At 40.3% G+C, this 25,042-nt stretch overlaps 1 protein-coding gene across 7 annotated transcripts in view; it reads right to left on the bottom strand.

Annotated features, from left to right (window-relative positions):
• The window catches only part of HDA14 (histone deacetylase 14), a 459,743-nt gene that overhangs the window by 202,864 nt on the left and 231,837 nt on the right, over window positions 1–25,042 (bottom strand). For 4 of the 7 annotated variants that reach the window (XM_089416197.1, XM_089416192.1, XM_089416193.1 and 1 more), the window contains one exon: window positions 6,867–6,938. The exons of the other annotated variants lie outside the window; for them this stretch is intronic. In XM_089416197.1, coding sequence (XP_089272323.1) covers window positions 6,867–6,938 — 72 coding nt within the window. The remainder of the gene's footprint in view (window positions 1–6,866; window positions 6,939–25,042) is intronic. 7 annotated transcript variants of the gene reach the window in all.

Here is a 25,042-nt window from a genome sequence, read left to right as displayed (position 1 = left end):
TCCAGAACTCTACCCGAAACTCTGCCAAAATCCTCCAGGATGCAAGGGCTGATCCCCTGCTCAATCACCCAGCATAAATCCTCCTGCAAAAACCCCAATCCAACACTGCTGCCAGAAAGAACTGCGTCCCTCTCCCAGTGCTGCGCAGGCCTCCAAAACGCTGCTGAAACTGTTGTTGGAATACTGATAAAACTACTGCTGAAATGCCAAAGGAAATACCTTGCCCGAGCAGGCACTCGAAGTCCCCCGGGGCTAAGGGTGAGATCTCCGAACGGAGACACTCAATGCACTAAACAGTGCTGCAGACTAGCTAAACAGCCAGCGTGCTCAGAAGTCGAAACGACTAGCTCAAAATGCACATAACCGAATGATCCAAAATGAGGGGGCTCCTCTCTATTTTATAGCCTCTGCCTCTCACAATCCCTAGGCTCACCTCCTCCTGCGTGATTCCCCTCTTGCCATGTGTTCTTCCCTCCTGCGCAGTCCCTCCATGTGTCTGCATGGGCCCCATTTCTGCGTCCCCCTTTGGCCCCCTTGGCTCCTCCTTAAGTCACAACGTTGTGCTACTAGGAAGTGACTTTTTATTCTTAAAGTGAGTTATGTCCCCTGTCCTCACTTTTTTATTTATAAATAACTATAGAAGGCAAAAATTGGGCAAAATCGAATATTCCAATTAGCCATGGCTAATTAGGAATATTCCATCTATCTTAGAGAAGTACTTGGCTCCTCTAAGCTCGTCCATCAACTCATCAATGCGCGAGATGGGGTACATGTTCTTCAGTGTCTTCTTGTTGAGGGCCCTGTAATCAATACACATGCGAAGAGTCTCGTCCTTCTTCACCAACACAACTGAAGAAGCAAACGAACTAGAACTCAATCTGATGTCACCCAACGCCAATAACTCCCTGATGGCTCTCACGATCTCATCCTTATAGGCCTTGGGATGCCTATAGGGTGTAGTGATCACTGCATGCACACCAGGCTCCAACTCTATAGTGTGCTTGAATCCCCTGTCAAGTGGTTGCCCCAGCGGTATATCTCCAAAGACTACCGGATATCTATCTAGCACTGCCTGTATGTTGGGATGTGATGGTGTGGTCTTTCCCCTAGCCTCTGAAATCCTCATCTCTACTGCCCATGCTATGTCTCCATGCATCAAATCGGCCTCCATCCGATGGGCCGAAACTGTCTGAGGGGGGTACGAATGCATGCCCCTAAGAACCACCGACTTTCCATCCGGTAAAACAAACTCCATAACCAACTGTTTCCAATCGGTGGTAACCCGACCAAGGGAATGCAACCATTAGACACCCAGCACCACATTGGTGTCTGACATAGCCACCACAAAAAAGTGGTCTGTCATCAAATAGTTTCTGATAGTCACTGTGAGGGCGGGAACATATCGAGTGCACTGCATAGTCTTGTCTCTTAGTATTAGGACTGAAAATCCCTCTAACTCTGTAGTGGTGATGCCCCTCCTCTGGACCATTTGAGCATCAATAAAATTGTGGGTAGCCCCACTGTCTACCAAGACTAAGATATGTTGCCCTTGAACCGTACCTTTGATCCTCATAGTCAAAAATTTGGGAATCCTGCACAAAGAAGCTAGGACTCCCCTGGCTGGTGCGAAAGATGCTCCTCCCTAAGGTGGTGGTGGTGGTGGTCCTCTCCTTGCTGGATCCTCGTTGTCTCCGCCACCAAACTCCAACTCCTCATCATCCTCCTGATCACTATCCGAGAAGACCTCGATGTAATGGGCCTTGCCCGCTGTGCACTAATGACCAGGTGCCTAAGGCTCTCAGCATGTAAAACACAACATCCTCCTCCTGAGGTCTCTCCTGGTCTCGTCATCCAACTAACCCTGCCCTTGAGTTGCTCTTTGCGCTATGGGTGCTCTAGTGTCACTTCCCTTCCAAGGGTAGGGAGTGCGTGAAGGAAATGGTGCTCGAATCTTGGGAATAGCCCCTTGCAAATCCCGGGTGCAAGACACTGCCTCCAAAAGAGTAGATGGTTTGCAAGACTTCACTAGTGCCCGCAATGGCTCTGCCAACCCCTCTACAAATGTATATACTCTCCTTGCATCTGACAAATCAAGTACCATGACTGAGACCCTCAAAAACTCCAAGATATAATGCTCTAGATGCCCTATCTATCTGAGCTGGGTCAACTCCCCGAAGTGAGCCTCTGGATCCTTTCGATCAAAGTGTTGCACTACTCTTTGCGTGAAGTCCTCATAGCAGGTCATGCTAGCATGCCCCACAATGGATAAACCATGAGACCACCAATCGTGTGCCTCCCCCTCTAGGTCCAATGTGGCCATCTTGATGGCCTCTACCTCTGTCATCTGATTCAACTGGAAGTATGTGTCCATCTTCTCTACCCAACCAATGAGTTGTGAACTTGGTAGTGCCATCATATGTAGGAAAATACATTTTCCCAATAGAACGATGCAGCTCATAGTTTTGCGTCCCATAGCCTTTCCCCTTCTCGTTCTTCTTGAGTTTGCAAGTCTTTGAAGGTCAGAGATTCTCTGAAGTCTACCCCCATAAACTTCCATTCCCAGAAATGCTCCCCCATCAACGATGGATCCTCTCCTCCACCAATCTCACCCTGCGCCAAAGGTACAAACTAGGGTAAAATAGCTCGAGTTGGCTCACTTGAGCATGGCCGCTGCGCAGTAGGTGAAAGGTGATCGAACTGTTGAGAGGCCCCTGAAGTCTCTCCAACTACAAAAGCCCGGTCCTTGTTCAGCATCTTGATCTCATCCAGCATCTCCTTCTGCCCTTTTGCCAAATCACTCAAAGCCTTCAAGAAACTATCGAAGGTCATCTGCTCCCTACTCTTGGGCTCACCCATATCTTTTGTTACCGCAATCTTCCCAATATCCTCTGAATCTGGAGTTATTTCCAACTCCCTTTCCCTACTCCAGTACCTCTGTCTTCTGTAAGTAATATTCTTCCAGTCCTCCTCACTCATAGAAAAGCTTTCGGACAGCCAAGCCAGAACCTAAGCTTTGATACCACTGTAATGTTCCAAACTTAAACAAACAGTGATATGCAAAAGAAAATACGTTCATATACAGAAAAATTAAAACGATCAGTGAATAGTGAATACTCAATACACATTAGAAATGAGAACCAGCTGAGCCATTTTATTAATGGAATGGAGCAAGTGCAATAGTATGGAAATGCACCTGGGCTTACCTCAAGGGAAAACTTGATAGAACCCTGGTGTCAAACAATAATCACAATGCTGGAAAGATAACTACTCCTCTAATGCTTTGTGTTGTCTCCTAGTAAATTCACTACTTGCTGGAAAGGAACTGCAAGAAACCCCATCTCCAATGCTCAGAAAATGATGAAACTTCAGCCCCACACTCCTTGGCCAAAACCCACAAAAACCCAGAAAGGGTTTGGCTTGAATCCAACCTCCAAAATTTGACCTCCTTTATGGCCTACACCCTCCAAACTGCTCCAAGAATACGGCCTGCAAAAAATGGCAATGAAATCCTCCTCCAAGCTCGGAAAGGAAAGCAAATACCACTCCAAGTATCTCCTCTAACCTCCACGGCAAAGCTCAACCTCAAGGGTTGATACACTACCCACCAAGTGAGCTCTCAGTAATGCCTCTGCACTGGCCCAAGTAGTATGAAAGTCACACTGCCAAGCAACAAGCTCAACCAATTCCCAAACTCTCCCAAATGCTGACAATCCTCCCTATCCTCCTCTCTGAAAAATCTCACGCCAAAACTCTGTTGCAAGACACCAATAACAAACTCGGCCTCCTCTCCACTACGTCCTCCAATAATACGCGCCACTTGGAAGTGAATGCCATTGCTGGAAATCACAATGAGATCCTCCTCCTGAAGAAATGAAGAAAACCTTCCTACGGTGGCACTCGAAGTCCCCCGAAGAAAGGGTGAGCTCTTCGCTTGAAGAACTCGTGTTAAACAGCTAGTGACTCATCTAAGCAGCTCGAACAACTAAGAGAAATCGATATACCCAAAAAGATGATCTAGATGAGGAGAGTTGACTTCCTTACATAGATTTCATGTAGCACTTTTCCCTCCAATTCGTCCTCCATCGTGGGCCCTCACTTAACCAACATTATGCAAAACTTAACCACCTCCATGCAAATCGAACTAGGGAATGCGTATTTCCCTAGTGAGGGTGGCCTCCATGTGTAACTTAGTTGTTGATTTGAGGTAGAATCAGATGTGCTTTAGCCACAAAATTTGGTGGACAGGTTGGGGCACATGAGATCTCCAATACCCAGAAAGGATTTGGGCAGATTCTAAACAAATCAACATATATTAAAATAATTAATATTTTTAATGGAGTCCCTAAGTCTAAACTTAGGGAAAATAAAATATTAATGTGTATTAATATGAATCTGTGTTAGAATGGTCCAAAAGACATGGATCAAGCCAGATCTAACCGTTGATTAGGGACTTAATCTCGGCCGTTGAGATGTCAACAGGAAAAGTATAAGAGGAGGCTTGAGGGTCACTTGGAGAGTACACCAGATGATGAGTCATTCTATTCTCTAGAGCGAGGTTTGCTAAGAGAAATAGAATCAGTGATCAGGAGAGCAGCTGAGGGGCATTGAGTACAAAGAAACAGAGAAGGCAGAGATTGTGTCGGGAGAGCAGTGCAGCAACCAAGGAGGGTGACGCAGAGCTAGCAAGGGCTCACGCAGGGCCACGCAAAGGTAGCCAAGTGCTGCGCAGAGCACCAGAGGGGCCAGCGCATTTGATGCAGAGGCTCCCAGAGCTGACGAAGGGCCTCTTGGGCCTGACGCATGCCTAGAAAGACTAATGCAGGGCCAACGTGAGACAAAGAGGGGCTGCCGCAGTCCAGTTTGGGCAGACTCTGGGGTTGCAGAGCAGTTTTGTGTTGAGGAGCTGCCGAAAGGATTTTCTAGGGTTTCAACCATGAGATTTCTCTCATACTGTGAGGTATAGCTGCTAAGGAAATTATCTATTGGGTAGGCCAGTTTCGGCACCCAGATTGTACTCTGATATTGCTTAATAAGAAAACCCTCAGATAGTTGCACCAGTTTTCCCGCATTGGGGTTTTCCGGGGACATTAGTCCAAAAACAATGGTGTCATGTGGTGTGTTTGTTCTTGTTTCTTTTAGTTGCTGATCTGTAATATGTTGAACATGCACTAGTGTTTATTTTTAGTATTTACTTTGTAAATAACTTGTTAAAGAAAAAATAACAAGTAGGTAGGAATAAATCCGAAAAAGTGCATGAAGGGTTTCTAAACTAAGTAAATTTAGAAACTTCAACATTAGCTACAACACAAATAACTTTTCCCAAGTCTATTCTCCTAATGAAATCAAATGGGGTCCACTAGGTCCAAAATTGGCCCCATAATACAGAAATTAATATTGTACCAAAATAATTTAGGAAGGGACATGACATGGAATGATCCATTTGAGGCAGTACTTAAATCTGCTTATCCCTCCAATGTTCATCTATCGAGGTAGAATTTATGCTCTAGCGTTGATATGAATGCTTGAAATCTTTAGACATGCTTGATTACAATCTGAACTAGTTCTGCAATCTAAATTAATTACAGCAGTTTCATAGATCTGTCCATTGAGTTCAATGTCATATTAATATTTGTTTTTTCAATTTTGTGTACTCTTCCGGCTATTCGCAAGAACCAAGGAAGAGTCAAATTGTCAAGATAATCAGTACAAAGGTGGCTCCCAATGGAGCATCAGGTTACCATGAGCCTTGAAGCTGTGTGGGGAGGTTATCATTAAACCCTTCCAACCACCTGGGATACACTCAATTGACTAATGTCATATCAATATAACACTATAATATTGACAACATTTCACAAGTAGAGCTTTTAATAATTTTATGGTCTTCATGCATAATCTATGGGACGGTATAATGATGTTAATGGATAATATTTCTCAAACCTAATCACTCTTACATCAGAACCATGTCAGCTATATGGTGTTGATAGACAGATCTTAAAATTTGTTTTATGAATGTTCATGATATCTTGTAAGCACAACTCCATGGATGCCGCAACCTCTCAAATCAGATTGTTATTACCGCATTTGAATATTTTTGTTGGATAATGATAAATGGCCAATATATCATTTGGTAAAATCTGATCATAATTGGTAATTTAATATTGTCATACTCATTTGAGTCACTTCCAGCACTTTCATACATGTTTTTAGCTCACAATTTACTTGGAACTTGTGTTAGAATCATGATTATTAATCAAGCAAACACTTTGTATATTTTAATTTTCGTATCTTAAAGAAAATTGGGTTGTTTGGTTGATAATCAATCTAAGCCAATCGATACTCACTCTTCTATAACAAGTTTATCTAGATTGGCACTTAGGGATTCCTCTTTAGACTAGGATAACTCATTTCCATACTCTGAAGTGTGGGGCAAGACCACTGAGGTGACAATGGGTAGTTTACCTGCAAGTTGCCTCTATATTTTCCCATTAAGGTTAGGACCTTTCCTCCTAGGTGAGAGTTTGAGTGATAACACCATGCAGGTGAATATGAAAAACAAAAGAAGCATGAAGAGTAAATTAATGAAAGTCATCTGATGGGTTTACAATCTCTTGAATCCTAGACTCTAGAGATAGAGCCAAATGACCAAGAAGAAATTTTATATTTCCATGACAATCTTATTATAAGGATCTCAAGCAACAATATTCAATCACTACTGTATGTATTCATTCTAGGGACTACTCCAAATTCAATTTTTTTATATATATAATAAAAAAGGTATTTTAATGGACTCAAATTAAAAGTAGATAAAAAACACCTGTAACTTGCAACAATCGCATTTGCAACCAACAAGGTAATAACAAACTTACTGTTGAAGTGGCATAGGTAGGACCAGATCCCTCTATGTGTATCAAGCCTTCTTGGGCAGCTGTCTCCATAGCCTGAAATAAAATAAAATTGCTAAGCCTGAACTATTACGGTTTCATCCTGTTAAATAGTTTCAAGGAGAGTAATCTTAACACTATTTCAAAGTGACTAGGCTTAAAAAAATTATATCAAAAGAAATAAAAATTATACCTTACAAAACAACAATTGCAAGAGAAGAAAGAAAGAAATTGTACTAAATTCCATAGATGAGAAAAATAGTTCAATGGGACTAGAAGGTACAACATGCCATAATGGCAATGTTGCAGTACCAAAGGAAACTCCTAGGCATAAAATAACTACATATAAATATAAAGTATACAAGGGAATGAGCAAAAGAAAAATTATAACTTACAAAACAACAATTGCTAGAGAAGAAAGAAAGAAACAAATTAATCTCCATAGATGAGCAAAATAGATCAATGTGACTAGAAGGTACATGTCATAATGGAAAATTTTGGAGTACTGAAGGAAACTACTAGGCACAAAATAACTACATATAAATATGAAGTATACAAGGAATGAACAAAACAGGTAAATCCTCAACAAAGAAATAGAAATAGGTACTAAAGGAAGAAGAGAAGCATCAATATGCACTAGAAATAAAAAGGAGCAAGGACAATCATTGTCTACCATTATGAATATACCAATGCACAAATGGAAAATGTCTGTAGGGGAATCTGTAATGTCCCCTCTACTTGAGTCCACCTAGCAGCTGTACCCATTTTTGCAATTTTGCCTAAGTTAATTAATTTTGGCCAACTTAGGGTAAGTGGGTTGAAAGTGGAAGGATCACCTCATTTTGATGGAAGGAAGCATAGTTAAAACATTAGAAAAGGAAAAATTAAAATGTTAGTGAGAGGTGGGGCCACCCAAGGGGGAAATACACACCCCTTAGAGAAACTCACACTTCGTAGGGACGAAAATGAAAGGAGGTCAATGCATGGGACCTACAGGGGCAAAGGGGGAGCTCAATGATAGATAGGAGGACCATGCATCATTCTGGGGCTTTTGATCATTTGCCATTCGAACCCTCTTGTACGCTTGAGCTGCTGAGCCAAGTCTACACCATGTTGTCCAACACAAGAGATTTCCAAGGGAGATCTCACCTCCATCTTCAGTGGACTATGAGTGCCACCCTAGGGGAGTCATAGCTACACTCATCAGCTAATGCAGGAGAATTCTACAGGTGATATCGAACTGTTCATGGGGCATTATGGACGCAGAAGGGAAATACGCACTTCCTGGGAGAGGGAGCTTCAGAATAGTGCTGGCACCGGGCTTTTTGGGACACATCACTTGGGTATTTCACAGCCATTTTGTGGGGGTTAGGTGCGTTGATTCAGTGGCTACTCCTCAAGCCGAAATTCTTCTTCAGGTGCTCACGTAGAGGCAGTATCATTGGACATGCACAGTTCCTTAGGAAGAGACTTAGTTGTGGGAGGATTGGCCGGGGGTTTGGAGTTGAAATTTACCATGAGGCATAAGGGGAATTTTGGAGGATATTTCTCAAGATTTGGGAGCTCATTTGGCAGCGGAGATACAGGTGGTGCGAAAACGCAGTCAGAGGAGGAATTCATGCTTTTTTGGGGTCATTTTCGGGAGGTTGGGATGAGGCCCATTCCTTTCTGGGTTTTTGTGGGTTTGGTGAGGAGAGTCGACAATTAATTTCTCAGAATTTTTTGAGCACTCCATAGGGGTAAAACACCAGTCCCTTTTCATCCAGCAACAACAAAATTTCAGGGCCAACACAGAAGTTGGAGGAGAGGCCATTGCTAGCATCTGGGCATCCTCTTTTCACACCTGGGACTTGTCTAGCTTGCTTTTGCAAGCCCAGGTGCACCTACTCCATGCTTACATTGTACTCTCCATGATTTATAATAAATGGTTTAGCATGGCGCAGTTTTTGGAGAATTTTTGGGTGTTTAATTACATGTGTGAAATTTAGTGTTGCATGTGTTGTTATTGTTTTGATTATCACTGTTAATTTTCCCTTAGGAATATTACAGTTGTATCAAAGCAATAATTTTGGCTCAGCTTGTTAATTTTTCATAGGGCTACATTGTTCTTTGCTTTGATAATTGCATTTCTTCATTAACACATTAAGTTCACCCCATAACATTATAACATTATTCAGATTTACATTATTATTCATCAGCATATGCAACTATGTAGAAAGAACAATATCATCATCATCTATGCAGCGGAACATAAAGGAACAATAGAAGAAAAGCATGCACACATAGAGACACCAGGATTGGTCAGAGACTAGGGCAAAACCCACTACGGGGAAAACCCTTGCAAATTCTTCTTCTTCTTAGATCATCATCAAATGATTCAGCAAAATAGAGTACAATGATCCATATCTTTATCTATGCAACAAAACAACTAGAACATCCATAACATGACCTTAAACATGCTTATACTCAAAGACCCTGATTCTGAGGACTGTAATGCACTGTCACTGACTGTAGTTAACTGTTGGATATTGCTGTCACAGCGTTGAACACTGATGCATACGGATAACTCATCTTTTGGTCTCAGATGCATGCAAAGATATTGTGTGTGAGCATCTAAGGTTGATCTGGACGCTCTCTGGAGAACTGGATGAGTGCATCTGGGACTGATCTGGACACTCCTAGGAGAACTGCATGCGAGCATCCGAGGTTCAACTGCACTGCGGAAACCCTAGCCTCTCGGACGCTCTATTAGACACCCTGTGTGAGCGCCCAAGACTTCCCAGAAGCTCCCAAGACCATATTGTGCCAGCGTCTAGGGGCGAAAAACCTTAGTTACGTGTGAGCATCCGAGACTCAAAAACCCTAGACACATGCGAGCTTCGACCCTATAGTTTCAGACCCTTTGTGTGATTTTTCCTCCGTCAAACCTGTGCGAACCAAACAAATAGAGGAGAGAAGAGAGAGCTTGATGATTGTGTCCAAATGAGCTTGAGATCCGTTCTATATATAGGCTTTCATGACGGTCCACTTGATGTTGAGGCCGACCTGTCCAATTGTACATGTCCTTAGGGCCGACCTAATCCAATATACATGAGTAAATAAATAAATTCAAAAACCAACTTCCGCTTATCCAAATAAGGTCATCTTTAGGTCAATTTGGTCCTCACGAAAAGAGGAACCTATTGCAATTATTATCATCATCATACGAGTTGTCCAAAGTGGAATTTGGCTACAGTTGCATAAATTTAACACAGCTTGTGGCGAACCCTTCATTCTATGACACCAAGGGACAGGCAAAATATCACTTACAGGAAACCGAGATATAGGAGCAGGAAAAGAGAGTTGTAGATCACTGCGGACCCAAAAACCCTTGAGCAAGAGGTTGAGGAACCAGACATGGGGGATAATCTTAATGGCAAAGATAAGAGAGATGAGGAGTTTGCTCAAAGCCTCTTGAAGGCTATCAAAGATTTGGATAAGGGTTTTGATGAGTTGAGGCAGCAAAATAGAAATAATAATAAGGGTAAGGGTAGCCAAGGAGACATCCATTTGGGAGAGGGATTAGGCACCTCTCACCACCAGGGACAGTCGAGCCACCAAGCCACAGATCCACATAGTACGCCTCTCATTTGCAGCGCACCACCCTGGTTGACCATCCCTATGTTTCTAGCATCTGGTAATGGAGGGAAATAGAGGTAAGAGGATATGCCCATGAGAGATTACTTTATGGAGTACCAGACATATGTGGTTGATTTTAGAGAAGCCATCACGTTCAAAGACTTCTGCCAACTCAAGAATAACAATAGGAGCAAGGAGCCGAGTGGAGGAGCGTACATGCATGGCACTGATCTACAACACACAGTGGGAAGGTTATTCCTTTCGACTTTTGGTGGCTCTTCTAAGAGCTCAGCCAGGCCATGGGTTGAAAAACTGGATGTCTATTTCCATCTTAACCAGATGACAGAGGTGGAGGCCATCAAGATTTCCACTTTACATTTGGAGGGAGAGGCTCATAATTGGTGGTTCCATGGGCTGGCTACCTTGGGGCATGCAGGCATTACTACATATGAGGAGTTCACACGGAGGGTGTTTTGAGTGGAGGGGCCCTTAGGAGCACTTCGGACTCTGGAGAGCTAACCCGACTCAAGCATACTGGTAGTACCAAGACATATATCTTGGAGTTTCTGAGGATATCAGTGATGTTGCCAGATCTATCAGAGGCTAGGAAACTATTCATGTTCGTGGAGGGGTTAGCAGAGCCATTGAGAGGCTTGGTGAGAGCCAACAGGCCCACCACTTTAGAGGATGCAGTGGGCAGAGCACGGGATTTACAGGATGCACTTCCCAGGACTAAAGCAGAGGCACCCACCAAACATGTTTTCCAGCAGAGGGGCCGAGACACTAGACCCCACCATAGCATGAGGCACTCACTCATGGGGGGTTGGATGAGCAAACTGGGAGGGACCTCCGGCAAAGGAAGTTATGCTTCACCTGTCAGGAGCCTTGGTCACCAGGCCATAGATGCACCATAGGCAAGGCCCATTACATTGAGGTCTTCTCGGACAACGACCATGACGATGATATAGAGCCAGGGGTAGATGGAGGTGACAGTAAGTTGCATGTAGCAGGAGGACCACCTCCACCACCACCACCAAGGGAAGCACCTTTCGCACCTTCTGGAGGAGTGCTTACTTCATTGCATGGGGTTCCGAGATATTTAACCCTACAGATCAAAGGCACTGTGCAGGGGCAGCGTGGCTTAGTATTGGTGGACAATGGGGTGACCACAATTGTATTGATGCATAGATGGTACAGAGGAGGGGCATTCCATGGAGGATTTTGAGGGCTTCTCAATCCTTATGCCTGGAGACAGGACCATGCAGTGCACGCAGTATGTTTCCTCTTTGATGGTGATCATGGGGAACTACTCAGTGACTGATGTAACAGCCCTGGTGAAAATTCCATGTAATAAAAGTTAAAAATAATAACCACGGTTGATGGGACACTTATTCCAAGCTAAATGTTCGGCAAGACATCCTAGGGGGTGTTCATTTGATCGTTTATGGCTAAGGAAATTGGCAAAGGCAATGGCTAAGGCTTTGGAAAGGAAAAATGGCATTTTTGGCACAATTATTTATGAAAATAATGAAAATTAGGAGAAAAAGGAGGCGAAAGGTCACAGGTTGCATGTGAGGAGGAAAATGAAGCAAAATAATGGAAAATGAAGAAAATAGAGGCCTCATTCATAAAAAGGCTTCTGAGGATTAGTTGGTAACCTTTTGTCAGTTTAGCTTTGGAGCTCTCTCATTATTCTCTCTCTCTCTCACTCTTGGACACATAAAGTTTTCTTGGAGCACTTTGGCATTGGAGCAAGAAAGGCAAAGAAGGCAAGAAGAAGCAAAGATCAAGTAGGGAAAGGCAGGATCAAGCAGCTACAACAGGCTTCATTGCAGGTATCGACTTGCATGTGTATTTTCCTTGCTATATTTGGCATGCATGGGATTGCATGTGGTTATTTTCTATCATGGCATGGGTTTTGCCAGGTGTGACAGTGTTCTTCAGCCTAGCCTTGCCATTTCCTAATAACTTTGATGAGATGGGTTCTCATACTCGGTTAATGTGGGATGGCCAAATAGATTCGAAGCTTAGTGGGGTGGATCTCCGAAATGACAAACACATGGCCTAGTGGTCCCTGAACCGAACTGTGGATCATGGTAAATCCACTGGCCTAGTAACCCCTGAACCAAACTGTGGGTTGCGGTAAAGCCAGGTTTGTGTGCCTCAGCGGGCCAAGGAATCCTTGTCGGTGAAAGGCGAGAAATACGGTAAAGCCAAGAGGTGGATTTCTCTCTATTGGGCCTCATAGTCCGAGATGGGATGTACGGTAAATCCTGGAGAGTGTGTCTCGGTGTAGGGCATAGTGATCCCTAGATCAGACTATGGATTATGGTAAAGCCTGAGAGACTAGAAGGCACTCAAATTCCTCACGGTGTAGGTGGAGAACTCTAGTGGCATCCATGCTTATTTGGTGTTTTTGGTGTGTTCTATGAGTCCCACATTCATGCTTGGAATATGGCACGGGGGTGATTGGTTGAAGAGAGACATGGCTTAGCCAATCTATGGTCGGGTGGAACGTGGTAGTCCCATCTCCGGTTGGTTTATTGCATTTATTAATGAGAAATTCATTCCCTTGATTCTCATGTGTAAATGTATTGATGTATATGTGGATTTTATGGCTGATATGCTTATGATATTTTTGTCCCTATTATCTTGGATATATGTATGTTTTATGATAGCAACTATGTATGGCTCTCAGCATGTTTTACTTGTAAAGAATGGATAATGTATCTATGGCCTAATAGATGATAATGCAACAAATGACATGAGGGAACAATGGTTCATAACGATTCTCAGATAAGTATGAGATCCCTGCACTTAATTTTGTCTTTTACACCTATAGGTTACATGTTGATGATATGTTTGACGAAATGCCTGTCCTGGCTAGCAGGGGTCTGGTTAAGTTCATGTTTAACTTATTGCTTTTGCATCATTGTTTCCCTGTTCTTTTACTGATATTAACTTATCATTCCATTCTGGTCAGTGACCTGGTATCTGTGCCTGAAAAAGTGGCTCAAATCCCAGGGACGTTGGCATAACACTGGCAAATTGGGTCTCTGGACGCTGGCAGGCAAGCCTGTCAGAGCGACTTTGGATTTGTGGACGTTGTCATGCCTATAGCATGAGAGCGACTGAGGCTTAAGATGTCCATAACATCAGTGAGACTCAGGGACAGGATGTTTGAGTGGCTGACATGTCTCCTGGGAGTTTTGTTGCTGATGTGGATAAGTTGTGTTGTCGGACAAAGTGTCTAGGCACTGCGACAACACTCAGAGTAAGAGTTTTCACTCTAATCCTTACTCACTCCGTTTAGACTCTTTCCTAGACAAGTCAAGGCGGGTAGTCCCTAAGGTGAATGAACTATTTCCTTAACTATTTCCTATGTTTCGAAATATCCTAACATCCCCCCTTAAGAACAAGTTGGGATAGGATTGAAGGATGTACAAATATGACACAATAGGAGAAGGAAGGAGGCACTAGAGCCTATCCCCCCTTAGTGATAACTTCCTGAACTCCAACCATAAATCGAAGTTTAGTAAACTTCGCCTCTGTGAGAGCCTTTGTAAAGATGTCTGCAACTTGATCATCTGTTGAACAATATTGCACTTCAAGAACATGGTCATGAATGAGCTTTCTGATGAAGTGCATGTGTAGTTCAATGTGTTTGTTGCACTGATGTTGGACTGGATCTTTGCATAGTTGAATGACACTTTGATTATCACACCAAAGTGTAGTCGGATGTTGTTGCTGAAAGCCAAACTCTAACAAGATCTGACAAAGCCACAGGGCTTCCTTACTAGCTTCTATGGTGCCATGATACTCTGCTTCTACTGAAGAAAGAGAAATGGCACTTTGTTTCTTGCAAGCCCATGTAATAGGTCTAGAACCAAGAGTGAAGACATAACCTGTAGTAGACTTCTGATCATCAGGGTCACCAGCCCAATTGGAATCAGTGAAACCAACCAATAGAGGAGATGCTTCTGCACTGTAATGAATCCCAAACTGAACTGTACCTCAAACATAACAAAGTATTGTTTTAGTTGCTTTCTAATGACTTTCATGTGGGTTTTGCATAAACCGAGCAATAAGGCCAACAACAAAGGAAAGAGCAGGACGAGTATGGGTTGAATACAAAAGTTTTCCTACAAGTTGATGGTATAAGGTATCATCAACTTCAAGGGAAGTACAAGTGACTGAAAGTTTGGCTCCAAACTGAAAGGGAGAAGGGGTTGGCTTATAGTCTTCCATGTGAAAGTGGTGTAGAAGATCACAAGCATACTTGCACTGGGAAAGGGAAATACCTTCTTTGGTTTGCAAGACTTGAAGACCAAGAAAATAACGCAAGTGTCCTAAGTCTGTCATTTCAAACTTCTTTTTAAGGTTGGACTTCACATGGTTTATAAGGTTGGGATCACTACCAGTAAGGATAAGATGATCAACATAAAGAACAAGAATGATAAGAGACTTACCCACTTTCTTGGTGTAGATAGTATTGTCAGAATGACACCTAGAAAAGCCAATATCTAAAAGAAACCTATCCATTTTGGCATACCAAGTCCTAGGGGCTTCCTTGAGACCATAAAGGGATTTCTCAAGCCGACATACAAGGCTGGAGTCTGTTTGTATAAAGCCAAGAGGTTGTTCCATATAGATTTTTTCATGCAAGTGCCCATGCAAAAAGGAAGATTTAACATCCATCTGATGCACTTCCCATTTGAAAGAGGCAGCAAGGGAAAGAACAAGGCGGATAGAGTTCATTTTGGCAAGAGGGGAGAAGATTTCAGTATAGTCAATGCCTTCAACTTGTGAAAAACCCTTAGCAACAAGACGAGCTTTATGTTTATCAACTTTTCCATCTGGTCCATACTTGGTTCTATAAACCCATTTGCATCTAACAAGTTTTTGTCCCTTTGGAAGAGGAACAAGATCCCATGTATCATTTGCCAATAATGAACGATATTCTTCACTCATAGTTGTGTCCCAATCCAGACAGCCTGAAGCTTCTGCAAAGGTGTCAAGATCATAATTCGCTGAAGCTTAAGCCAATAAAGAAGAGGCTCTATCGAATTGAGAATGTGTACATCGTTGATCTGTAGGATCACCTGCAAGAGCACCTGCTGCATACCAAGTAGCACGGACCCATTTTGGAAGTTGAGGAACTGAAGGAGGATCCTGAGAAGGTGTCATCCTCGCTATCATCATCTGAAGAAGAAATATTTTCAGAAGTAGAAGGGATAGAGAGAGGTGGCACATCCGCCGAACTAGGCTCGTAGGCCGATATATTTTCAGCAAACTTTACATCTCCTCTAATGATAACATTTTTGGACTTAAGTGGAATAAGTCTATATCCTTTGAGATCTTCAAAATATAAAAAAAAAAATACATTTTTCATTCTTAGGTTCTAAAGCTTTATGTTTCTCATCTAGAATATGGGCCCATGCTTCACTTCCAAAAACACAAAAGTGACTTACATCTGGTTTAATTGAGCTCCATTTTTCTTCTGGAGTGATACCTTTAAAACCTTAGTAGGAGTGTGATTTACTATGTAATTTGCACAGTTAATTGCTTCTGCCCAAAAATTAAGACTAAGTCCTTTAGATTGAAGCATACAATTAGCCATTTCCTTTAGGGTGCGATTCTTCCTTTCAGCTACACCATTTTGTTGTGGAGTATATGGAACAGCATGTTGCATTTGAATTCCATGCTCAGTGCAAAAGTTGATGAATTTGTTGTTAACATATTCTCCGCCATTATGAGATCTTAGCTTAAGAATTTGATGTCTAGATTGTTTCTCAACAAAGGCCTTAAAGGCTAAGAACATGTTAAATACTTCACTCTTGAGTTTTAAGAAGTATACCCAAGTGCGTCTAGAGAAATCATCAATGAAAGTTAAGAAATACTTGTAGCCAGAGAATAAAACAACTGGAAGTGGACCACATAAATCACTATGCACAAGCTGTAAAGGGGTTGAGGCATGCCAAGAGGCACGTTTTTCAAAACTATCCCAATGATGTTTTCCGAGTACACATCCGGAACAAACACCATCTCTGCAAGATACCATAGGAAGACCTGTCACCATATTTTCTTTACATAGATTTTGAAGGGAGCGATAGTTTAAGTGACCAAATCGCTCATGCCAAAGTTTGCTCACTTCATCATTATGAACAACAAATACCGAATGAAGAGTTGATGACCCAAAGTTGTTAAACTTATACAACCTTGTAGAATCATCAGCAATGCCAGTAGCTAAAATCTGTCTAGGATCTCTTAGGTCCTTAATTACAACATCATGAGGTGAGAATTCAACGGTTTTACCTTCACCTGAATGAGTTATCTGATATATAGATAGAAGGTTGCATGATAAGGTTGGAACACATAATACATCATTAAATTGACCATTGTCTAGATGAATAGTTCCAGTCCCTACAACACTAGGAGATCTATCATCACCAACATATATATTTTTGGTGTTACAATCATTTAAAGAAGAAAACATGGCTTTGTTTTTGGCCATCTGATAAGAAGCTCCAGAATCAATGAGCCACTCATGAGAATGAGAAGAAGGAGATACATTTACTGCATAACCAGACCGAGATGCTTGACAACCACATGCAGAAAGTGCAATTCCTGAAGATGAAGTTGAAGTTGAAGAGTGCTCCAAATGGATGTTATGCTTCTTCATTGTTGCTTCCAAGACTTCCATCTTCTTAAAGCATTTGGATTCTAAGTGGCCATCTCAATTACAAAAGTTGCAATGTTTATCAATCTTCTTCCCTTTGTTTTTATTTGCCTTATCATTTTGTTGAATTGATTTTTCATTTTGAGACTAAAATTGCTTGGGACCCTTGTTTGGTTTAGGACCATTCTTTTTAGGATACTGTTTCTTAGGATTCTTTGAATTTGGTTGTTGCTGGGTGGCTAAGGCTTTCTTAGAAGAGTTTCCAAGATTAAGAAGACCAAGATGTAAGAGTTTTTCTTGTTTTCTTATTAAAGAATCACAAAAAGCATCAAAAGAGTGGGACTTGTATTCTTGTCCTTGAAAAATAAATGCTTCTCTAGCAGAATGGAAGGTGGAAACAAACACAGAGTAGGCTGGTCCCAACTTAGTAAGAATGGAATAGATAAGGCTACCATCTTCTTTCTTAACCTTAACACCTTCCAAGAGAAGTCTAAGGGTCTTGAACTTGGACAAAAAATCTTCAATGGAAGAAAAATTATTGGGGTCCAACGTAAGCAACTCATTTTCGAGTTGATGGGCTCTAATTTCATTTTTAATTCCAAAAACTTTAGTGAGTTGTTTCATTGCTTCATTAGGGGTATCAAGTTCTGCGATATGGAATCTAAGGTTTGGAGAAATAGACATCCCTATCAACCCATGTGCTTGATCTTGCCTATTTTCCCATTTGGTTGCCTTATCTTCATCTTTAGGTTTAGTTTCTTGGCCTGAGGTTATTCTGTAAAGACTTTTACTTCTAAGTAAATCCACAATGTAGGACCACCATTGGAAGTAGTTGGTGCTGTCAAGAATAACTTGGCATGGACTTTCCATTTTAATAGAAACTGAAGTTGTAGATGCCGAAACTAAGCGTTTCAATGGAAATATCTCGAAAAATTAGGCTGATTAAAAAAAACGGCTCTCGGATGAAAAAGTTATGGCTTTTTGAAGAAAAGTTGTTGAAGATGCCGACAAAGTGCGTGAATGTGCGGAAATGAGTGATAATGTTATATTTTTTTTTTAAATCCCCCCCCCTTTCCAAACTTAATCTAATTAGCTCACTTTAAAAAAAAATCATGTGACCCACTTTTATAAATAAGTGAAAGTCACTTTTACAGTAGTACTTTATGGGCTACCCACTAAATTGTAACTTAAATAAAAGATAAAGAGACTTTAGAATTATAAATGACTCACTTTTTATAATGGATGAGAACATTTTTACATAAAGTAACTTTAAAACAGAAATTACATGTGTTTTTTGAAAAAGTAACTCAACAAAAAGAAAGACTTGAACTCAAGACCTCTATTCTCATAAAGTAACTTTGGACCAAGTGAGCTAGTTTAAAAGGTTAGTAAATTTTGGAAAAGAGGAAGGGTTTTTTTTTTAGTCACTGAAGCTTTGGGGTGTGTGCTTACTTGAAAAGACTCTTTTTGCCTACAAAACATACAAAAAAAACCAAACCTTATGGCTTGAAGTTAGCTTTCGCCGAAAACTAAATATTTTCTTCTATGTTTCTGATTTTCTAAGATCACACTAAAGCGCGGAGGAAAACGGCATACGCATGAGAAAAATCCTTCCTTTAAGTTTCTGATTTGTCGAGATTGCACAGAGTCGCAGGGCAAAGAGCATACGCAGAAATGAAAGGTATAGATCCAGTAATAAAAAACATAGAACAAAATAAACTGAAATAAACAGAGAGATGAATAACTAGAACTGCAAAAAAAATTGTATACCTCCAGATCTTAAAACTGACGTAGCTAGGGCTATCGGAAACATTTTCATGTGAAACGAAAGGGGTTCCTCACTGGAACAGATGCTCCTAACACAATAGAGCAGTCCTCTCGGCCTGAAACTAGTCAGAAACAGTAGATCTAGGAAACGACAAGCGGATGCAGTTGTACTAGCTTCATATTTCGATCACCAACGGATGCGACCCTCAAATAGCTCCGATACCATGTAGGAATTTACAGGGTAAGTTCCTTAGATAGAACTGCAGAGGACACCACTCACAAACAGATCACAGATCAATACACCAGTATTCTTGACGTGGTTAAAACCCTGAAAGCGGGAGACAGTCCACCGCCTGAGAAAATGCGGCCACTTCAGGCAATTTATTAATAAAATAATGAAAATTTACATAAGCTTCTCTCATGAACGATCACCCTACAAATGACCCTCCATGCTCTTTAAATAGAGATAATGGACCAATCGGGTTTTAAGCCATGGATCAAGTGTCGATAATACCCAGGAGAGAATGAACCGTCAAATCACTTCATGTCTAGAACATATCGTGACTGTCAGATTGTAAGTTACAAAATCACATAGTAAAGAAACACACTTTACCTAACTCTACACTAGACCAAGTTATACTTAACTATTTCCTATGTGTCGGAATATCCTAACACTCCGTTTAGACTCTCTCCTAGACAAGTCAAGACGGGTAGTCCCTAAGGTGAATGAATGAGGACTCTACGAGACCTGAAGATGGACAACCTGATGAATTTAGAACAAATCTTGGTCAACTAAGATGAATAGATTAAACACAAGACACAACCACAGGATAGAAATGATTATAGGCCAATGCCTTAGTATTCGATTAACCATAGACTAAACAGAAACAAGATATCCCAAGTAATTTATATATGTGGCAAAGCGACAATCATGAACAATTAGGTGTAAATGCTCAAAACTGCAATATATCTAGCAATTAAATTCCATGAAGACTTATGAAAATTAAATGCTAAACAATGATTCTAGATTAAAAATGATTTTCTTCAATAACCCAGATCTAGAATTAATTATCTTTCTCCTATCGTCAATATAATTTTTAAAACATTAATCGCACTTGACGATAGAGAAATATCACCACAAAATTTAAAATATTATACTTAACACAAAAGACACCAAGGAACTTAAGATTATAATTTTAATTGTTCCTTAGGAAATTAATTTAATGTGGTAAATGAAGAGATTAAGTTTTTAATGTAAAAAAAGTAAATTAAAAGGGTTAATAAATTGAAATTTTAATGGGACATGGGCCACATTAAAAATTTTAATGTATTAGCGCAAATCCTCTTTTAATTTATTTCTTTAGTAAATTTCAAGTCACAAAAATGAAGATGTTTAAAATATTTTAGATTTTTAAAATTTTAAAATTTTAATTTTTTTTAGATTTTTTAATGTTCTAATGTTTTAGACTTTTTAATTTATTGGAATCTTTTTAAATTTTTATGATTTTTAAAAAGTTTTAAAACAAAATCAAAATTTCAAAAAAAATCAAAACGATAAAATAAAAAATAAAAACTGACTAAAACCTACCCAACTACAAATGAAATAAAATGAAAAAGTCGAAAATCGAATTGTAAAAAAAATTCCTAACCCTAATACGTTAAAACATAGAAAAACAAAAAAAAGCAAGGAAAAATCGTATTTGTTGTGTGCAGGTTGGAGCTCGACGGCGTATAGCGAAATGCGAAGAGTTGTTGGATATACAGCGAGAGGATGAGCTGCAGATGTGAGTTTGGAGAAGCGGGAGGACAACGAAGGCAGGTTGAGGCCACATGCAGATGGGGAGGAGGGCAATGAGAGAGGGATGGAGCATCGTAGGAGATCGGGATCCGTAGTAAATGAAAAACATGGGCTGGATGGAGGAGAGAATGCAGAGGGACGCAGACAGGAACGAGGGGCTTGGTAGCAATGGAAATGGGTTGCGGATGGAGAAGAGCAGAGGCAACGGAATTGCTTGCAGGGGTATGACAGCAACGAAAGAGAAGGGTTGCGGGTTTGTGGAAAGAATGCAGTAGAAAGCAGCGTTTTGAGGGAAGGAAGATGCTTGGACATAGGCCAAGAGGGATGCTTGGATGCAAACCAAGAGTGATGCAGAGGTATGAGGAATATAGCTACACGGATCTGCAGGTCGAGGGAGAAAAAGCCGCGTGGGGAGATGAGAGTTTGCAATTCAATGGAGGGAAAGGCAATAGCAAAATGATGAGGGTCGAAGGTGGAGAGGTTTGTAGAGAGGGATGGAGATAGTAGGTAGCAGCAAAAGGTTGTGGGCTTTCTAAAAAAAACAAAATTTTTGCAATAAGAAGAATAAAAAGAAGAACCCAGGGAGCATTTCCAGGCAGCCAACGGTAGCCTCAAGAAACCCAAAATAAACCCAGAAAATCGAATTCCACATCAATATATTTTTTATGCTTGAGATTTATACCTGAAACCCTCATGAAAGTTTCCAGATCTAAAAATTTTACAACCCTTGGACTGTAACAAAATTGAATAATATCCCTGGAAAATTACGTTGATAAACCCCCAAAGATCCAGATCTTACCCTCCAGGGCCTAGATCTCGACTCTACACAAATTTTCTCCTTACATTCGTAGCTGCACGACAAGAAGAAAACACCCAAACGATATATACAATTATAAAAATTAAAACCCAGAAAAACCCTTGTTAGAAAAATAATTACAGAATTTACAAGTTGCACAATAATGGTAGATCTATCAGATCTGAGGAGTATGAGTCTAACTTCGCTATTAGATCTAATAATCTAAGGCTCTCAACAGCTAGATCTATCAATTTCTCACATAAAAAAAAAAATAAGGAGGTGCTAACTCAAAACCCTTCGTGCATCACCAGCAAAAAAACTTATGATAAGCCTGGGATTAATTTTACTGGGCTCTTCAGAAAACATGGATTGAGAGTTCGTTGGTCCAACTGCAAACTTCCCCTAACACCTGAGAATCTAAAATCAAGATTTTCCTATAAAACCCAATCCAGCCATTAAAAATAGAGCGAGAAAATAATAATAAAACTCAGACAAATAGAGATACCTGCTATTACGTTCAAAATTTAGATAATTATTCAAACCCCTGCAACTGAGCAAGATACATGTACTCAAATCACTCTTTAGAAGCTAATATCAATGGCTTTTAGAAAAAATTATGAATGAAAACAACACATCTTACAGTATTCCCATGAAGAGTAACACCAGCAAATGTAACCCCAAAGTCTTTCTTTATTATCCAGGAAAAAGATTACACAAGAGCTTTTCACTAAGCACACAACTCAATGGTCGGATAGATCAACTTACAAATGACTTCCTATTTACAGATACCTCCAATGGCTAATTCGAGTGATCCTTGTCAAAGCAATCTTGATCATTGATGAAGATTAAAATTCCTTTTAGTTTCATTCGTCAAATATTTAAATATTTGGGGAAATTTGAAAATTTCAATTAAATGCATTTTAATTAACCCAAAAATAAAAAATTTGAATTAATTTCCCCAAAATTTGACTTTGAATTAACCCCTAGGGATCAAAGGTTTAAAATTTAGCAAAATAATTAATTTACCTTAGTCCTGGGACCTTTTAAAATTTAAATTTTAAGCACCGACAAATTTTGCCTTTGGAGAATTTAAATTTACATAGGACCTAGAATTAATTAAATTTCTGGCTTAGGATTTTAATTAATTCTTGGCCAGAAAATTTAATTAAATAACCTATAAGGGGATAAATTATTTTTCCAACCCTCAAGACACTTACATCATGATTTTCAATTTTTTTACATTATAAGGGAGAAAACCCATCTGTAATAGACCCTCACAGATCACCCATTTCTGCGACACAAATATAATCCAGCAGACCAAGCAATTTGTAATAAAATAACCTAACCAAATAGTTAGGATTATTTAAATTAATTTTACATAGACTCGATCTAGAACACTAGAATTTGCCTAAAATCCTAGCGACAAAATCCATCCTAGCTTTGGGGGAAGACTGGAGGAAAACTCTGCCGACCATCCGAGAATGGATCGGTGAGACAAAAAACATCCCAGAATGGAGATCGTCACTAGAAAAGTAGGTTTACCTAGGTTGTTACATAAATAACACGGATCTGCTAAGATTATTTACATTATATACATGCAGAAAGGGTTTACATAACATCTTGGAAGTGAAGCTGATGATAATAGTTGTACAACACGGACACATCGATCAAGCGCTATCCCTTTTGCGAAAAAATGGGGTGTACTGCTATGGGTCGTTGACACGTAGTGGTCAACATCTGGCTCTACTTGGGGACATGTTGTTGCACCAGAGGAATGTGAGAATCCAGAATCTGCATCCACGCAACACACAATATAACATAAGTAGCGTCCATCCAAAAATCATCATATAACGTTAAGCACAGGAAAGATATAAGCTCTTCATTTATTAACTATCCTAATAACATGAAAAACATCTACCTACAAAAATAAAATACTGAAATAAAAGGGTGTAGAGTTAGGAATACAATACAAAGGATGCCCCATGGCATCAGATGCGTTCAATGTAGTGCATGCTGAGCATTTTCCTGCTTTAAGGCAAATCTGTTGGTTGTTTCTCAAATGTGCCATGTCCAATCATACACACGATAGGACTTTTTCCTATCCAAAAATCAAATTGCTCACGACAATCAGATGGATCAAACCACTTTCTCATTCTCTTTCTCTTGCACTTTTTCTTTGTGGTAGGTTGTGATGTTGATGATGTTGTGGTCGACGTACAACTTCCTTCTTGATCCGAAAAACGCTCTTATGGAAAATTTGGAATGTTCAAGACTTCTATGACCTGCGCTTCTTTATGAACCTGATCTGTTATGACTAGTGGATCAACCATGTGAGCATCAACCTGATTCTTATTAATTTCCATTTTATTTGGGTCACCTACAATTAGCCACTTTTCAATGGAATAAATGACCTCCTCATAATAAGATGGAGCTTGTTGCAGCAGACAGGGAGGCTTATGATCCGTTGACATTTCCTTGTTTCTTTCATCCTCTCACTAATGCTGAAATTTCTATACCTGTATCTTTTCCATTGTTATGGCATCCATCTGGTTAGAGTGTTCCACCTTCATAGCACTGACTTCCTTGGCATGGTTTTCCTCCATGGTCAATAACCTATTCTGAATACATATTTGACCAGCTTCCATGTCCTTTATAATTTTAGCATTCTTTGTTTTCATGCCCATGAAGCAGTTTTGCATATAGTTTATCTCTTTCTTATGATTTTCTTGTATGGTAGCTAACTCATTACTATAATCGAATCTCATGATGGTCATCTCTTCATCCATAGTTGACAATTTGTTCTGAATCGAACTTATTTTTTCTTGATAACTTGCTTCCATGGCAGTCACTTTATTTGAATGATTAAATTCCATGATCGTCATTTTTTCCTCTAGGGCTAGTAACTTGCTTTTGCATAGTGTTGACCACTAAGTGTCAACGACCCATAGCAGTACACCCCCTTTTTTCACAAAAGGGATAGCACCTGATCAATGTGTCCGCGTTGTCCAGTTATCATCATCAGCTTGATTGTCATGTTATAATGTAAACCCATTCTGCATGTATGTGATGTATATAATCTCAGCATATTCATGTCATATATGTAATTCCATAGGTAAAACCTACTTTTTTGGTGATGATCTACATTCCGGGAGGTTTTTTCTCCCACCGATCCATTCTCGAATGGTCGGCAAAGTTTTCCTTCATCCTTACCCCAAAGCCGAAATAAATTTTGTCACCAAGATCTTAGGCGAGTCCTAGTATTATAGATCGAGTCTATGTAAAAGTGATTTGGGAATAATCCTAACTATTTGGTTAGGTTATTTTATTACAAATTTCTTAGTCTGCTGGATTATATTTGCGTCGCAGAAATGGGTAGTCTATGAGGGTCTATTTCAGATGGGTTTTCCCCCTTGAGATGTAAAAAGTGTAAAAATCACGATGTAAAGTGTCTTGAGGGTTGGAAAATTAATTTATCTCCTTATAGGTTAATTAATTGAATTTTC

This window comes from Pinus tabuliformis, chromosome 3_2 (assembly GCF_031772625.1).
Source record: "Pinus tabuliformis cultivar Carrire ecotype Pingquan chromosome 3_2, CPIR1, whole genome shotgun sequence".
Lineage (NCBI taxonomy): Eukaryota > Viridiplantae > Streptophyta > Pinopsida > Pinales > Pinaceae > Pinus > Pinus tabuliformis.
This window is presented reverse-complemented; position numbering and strand designations above follow the sequence as displayed.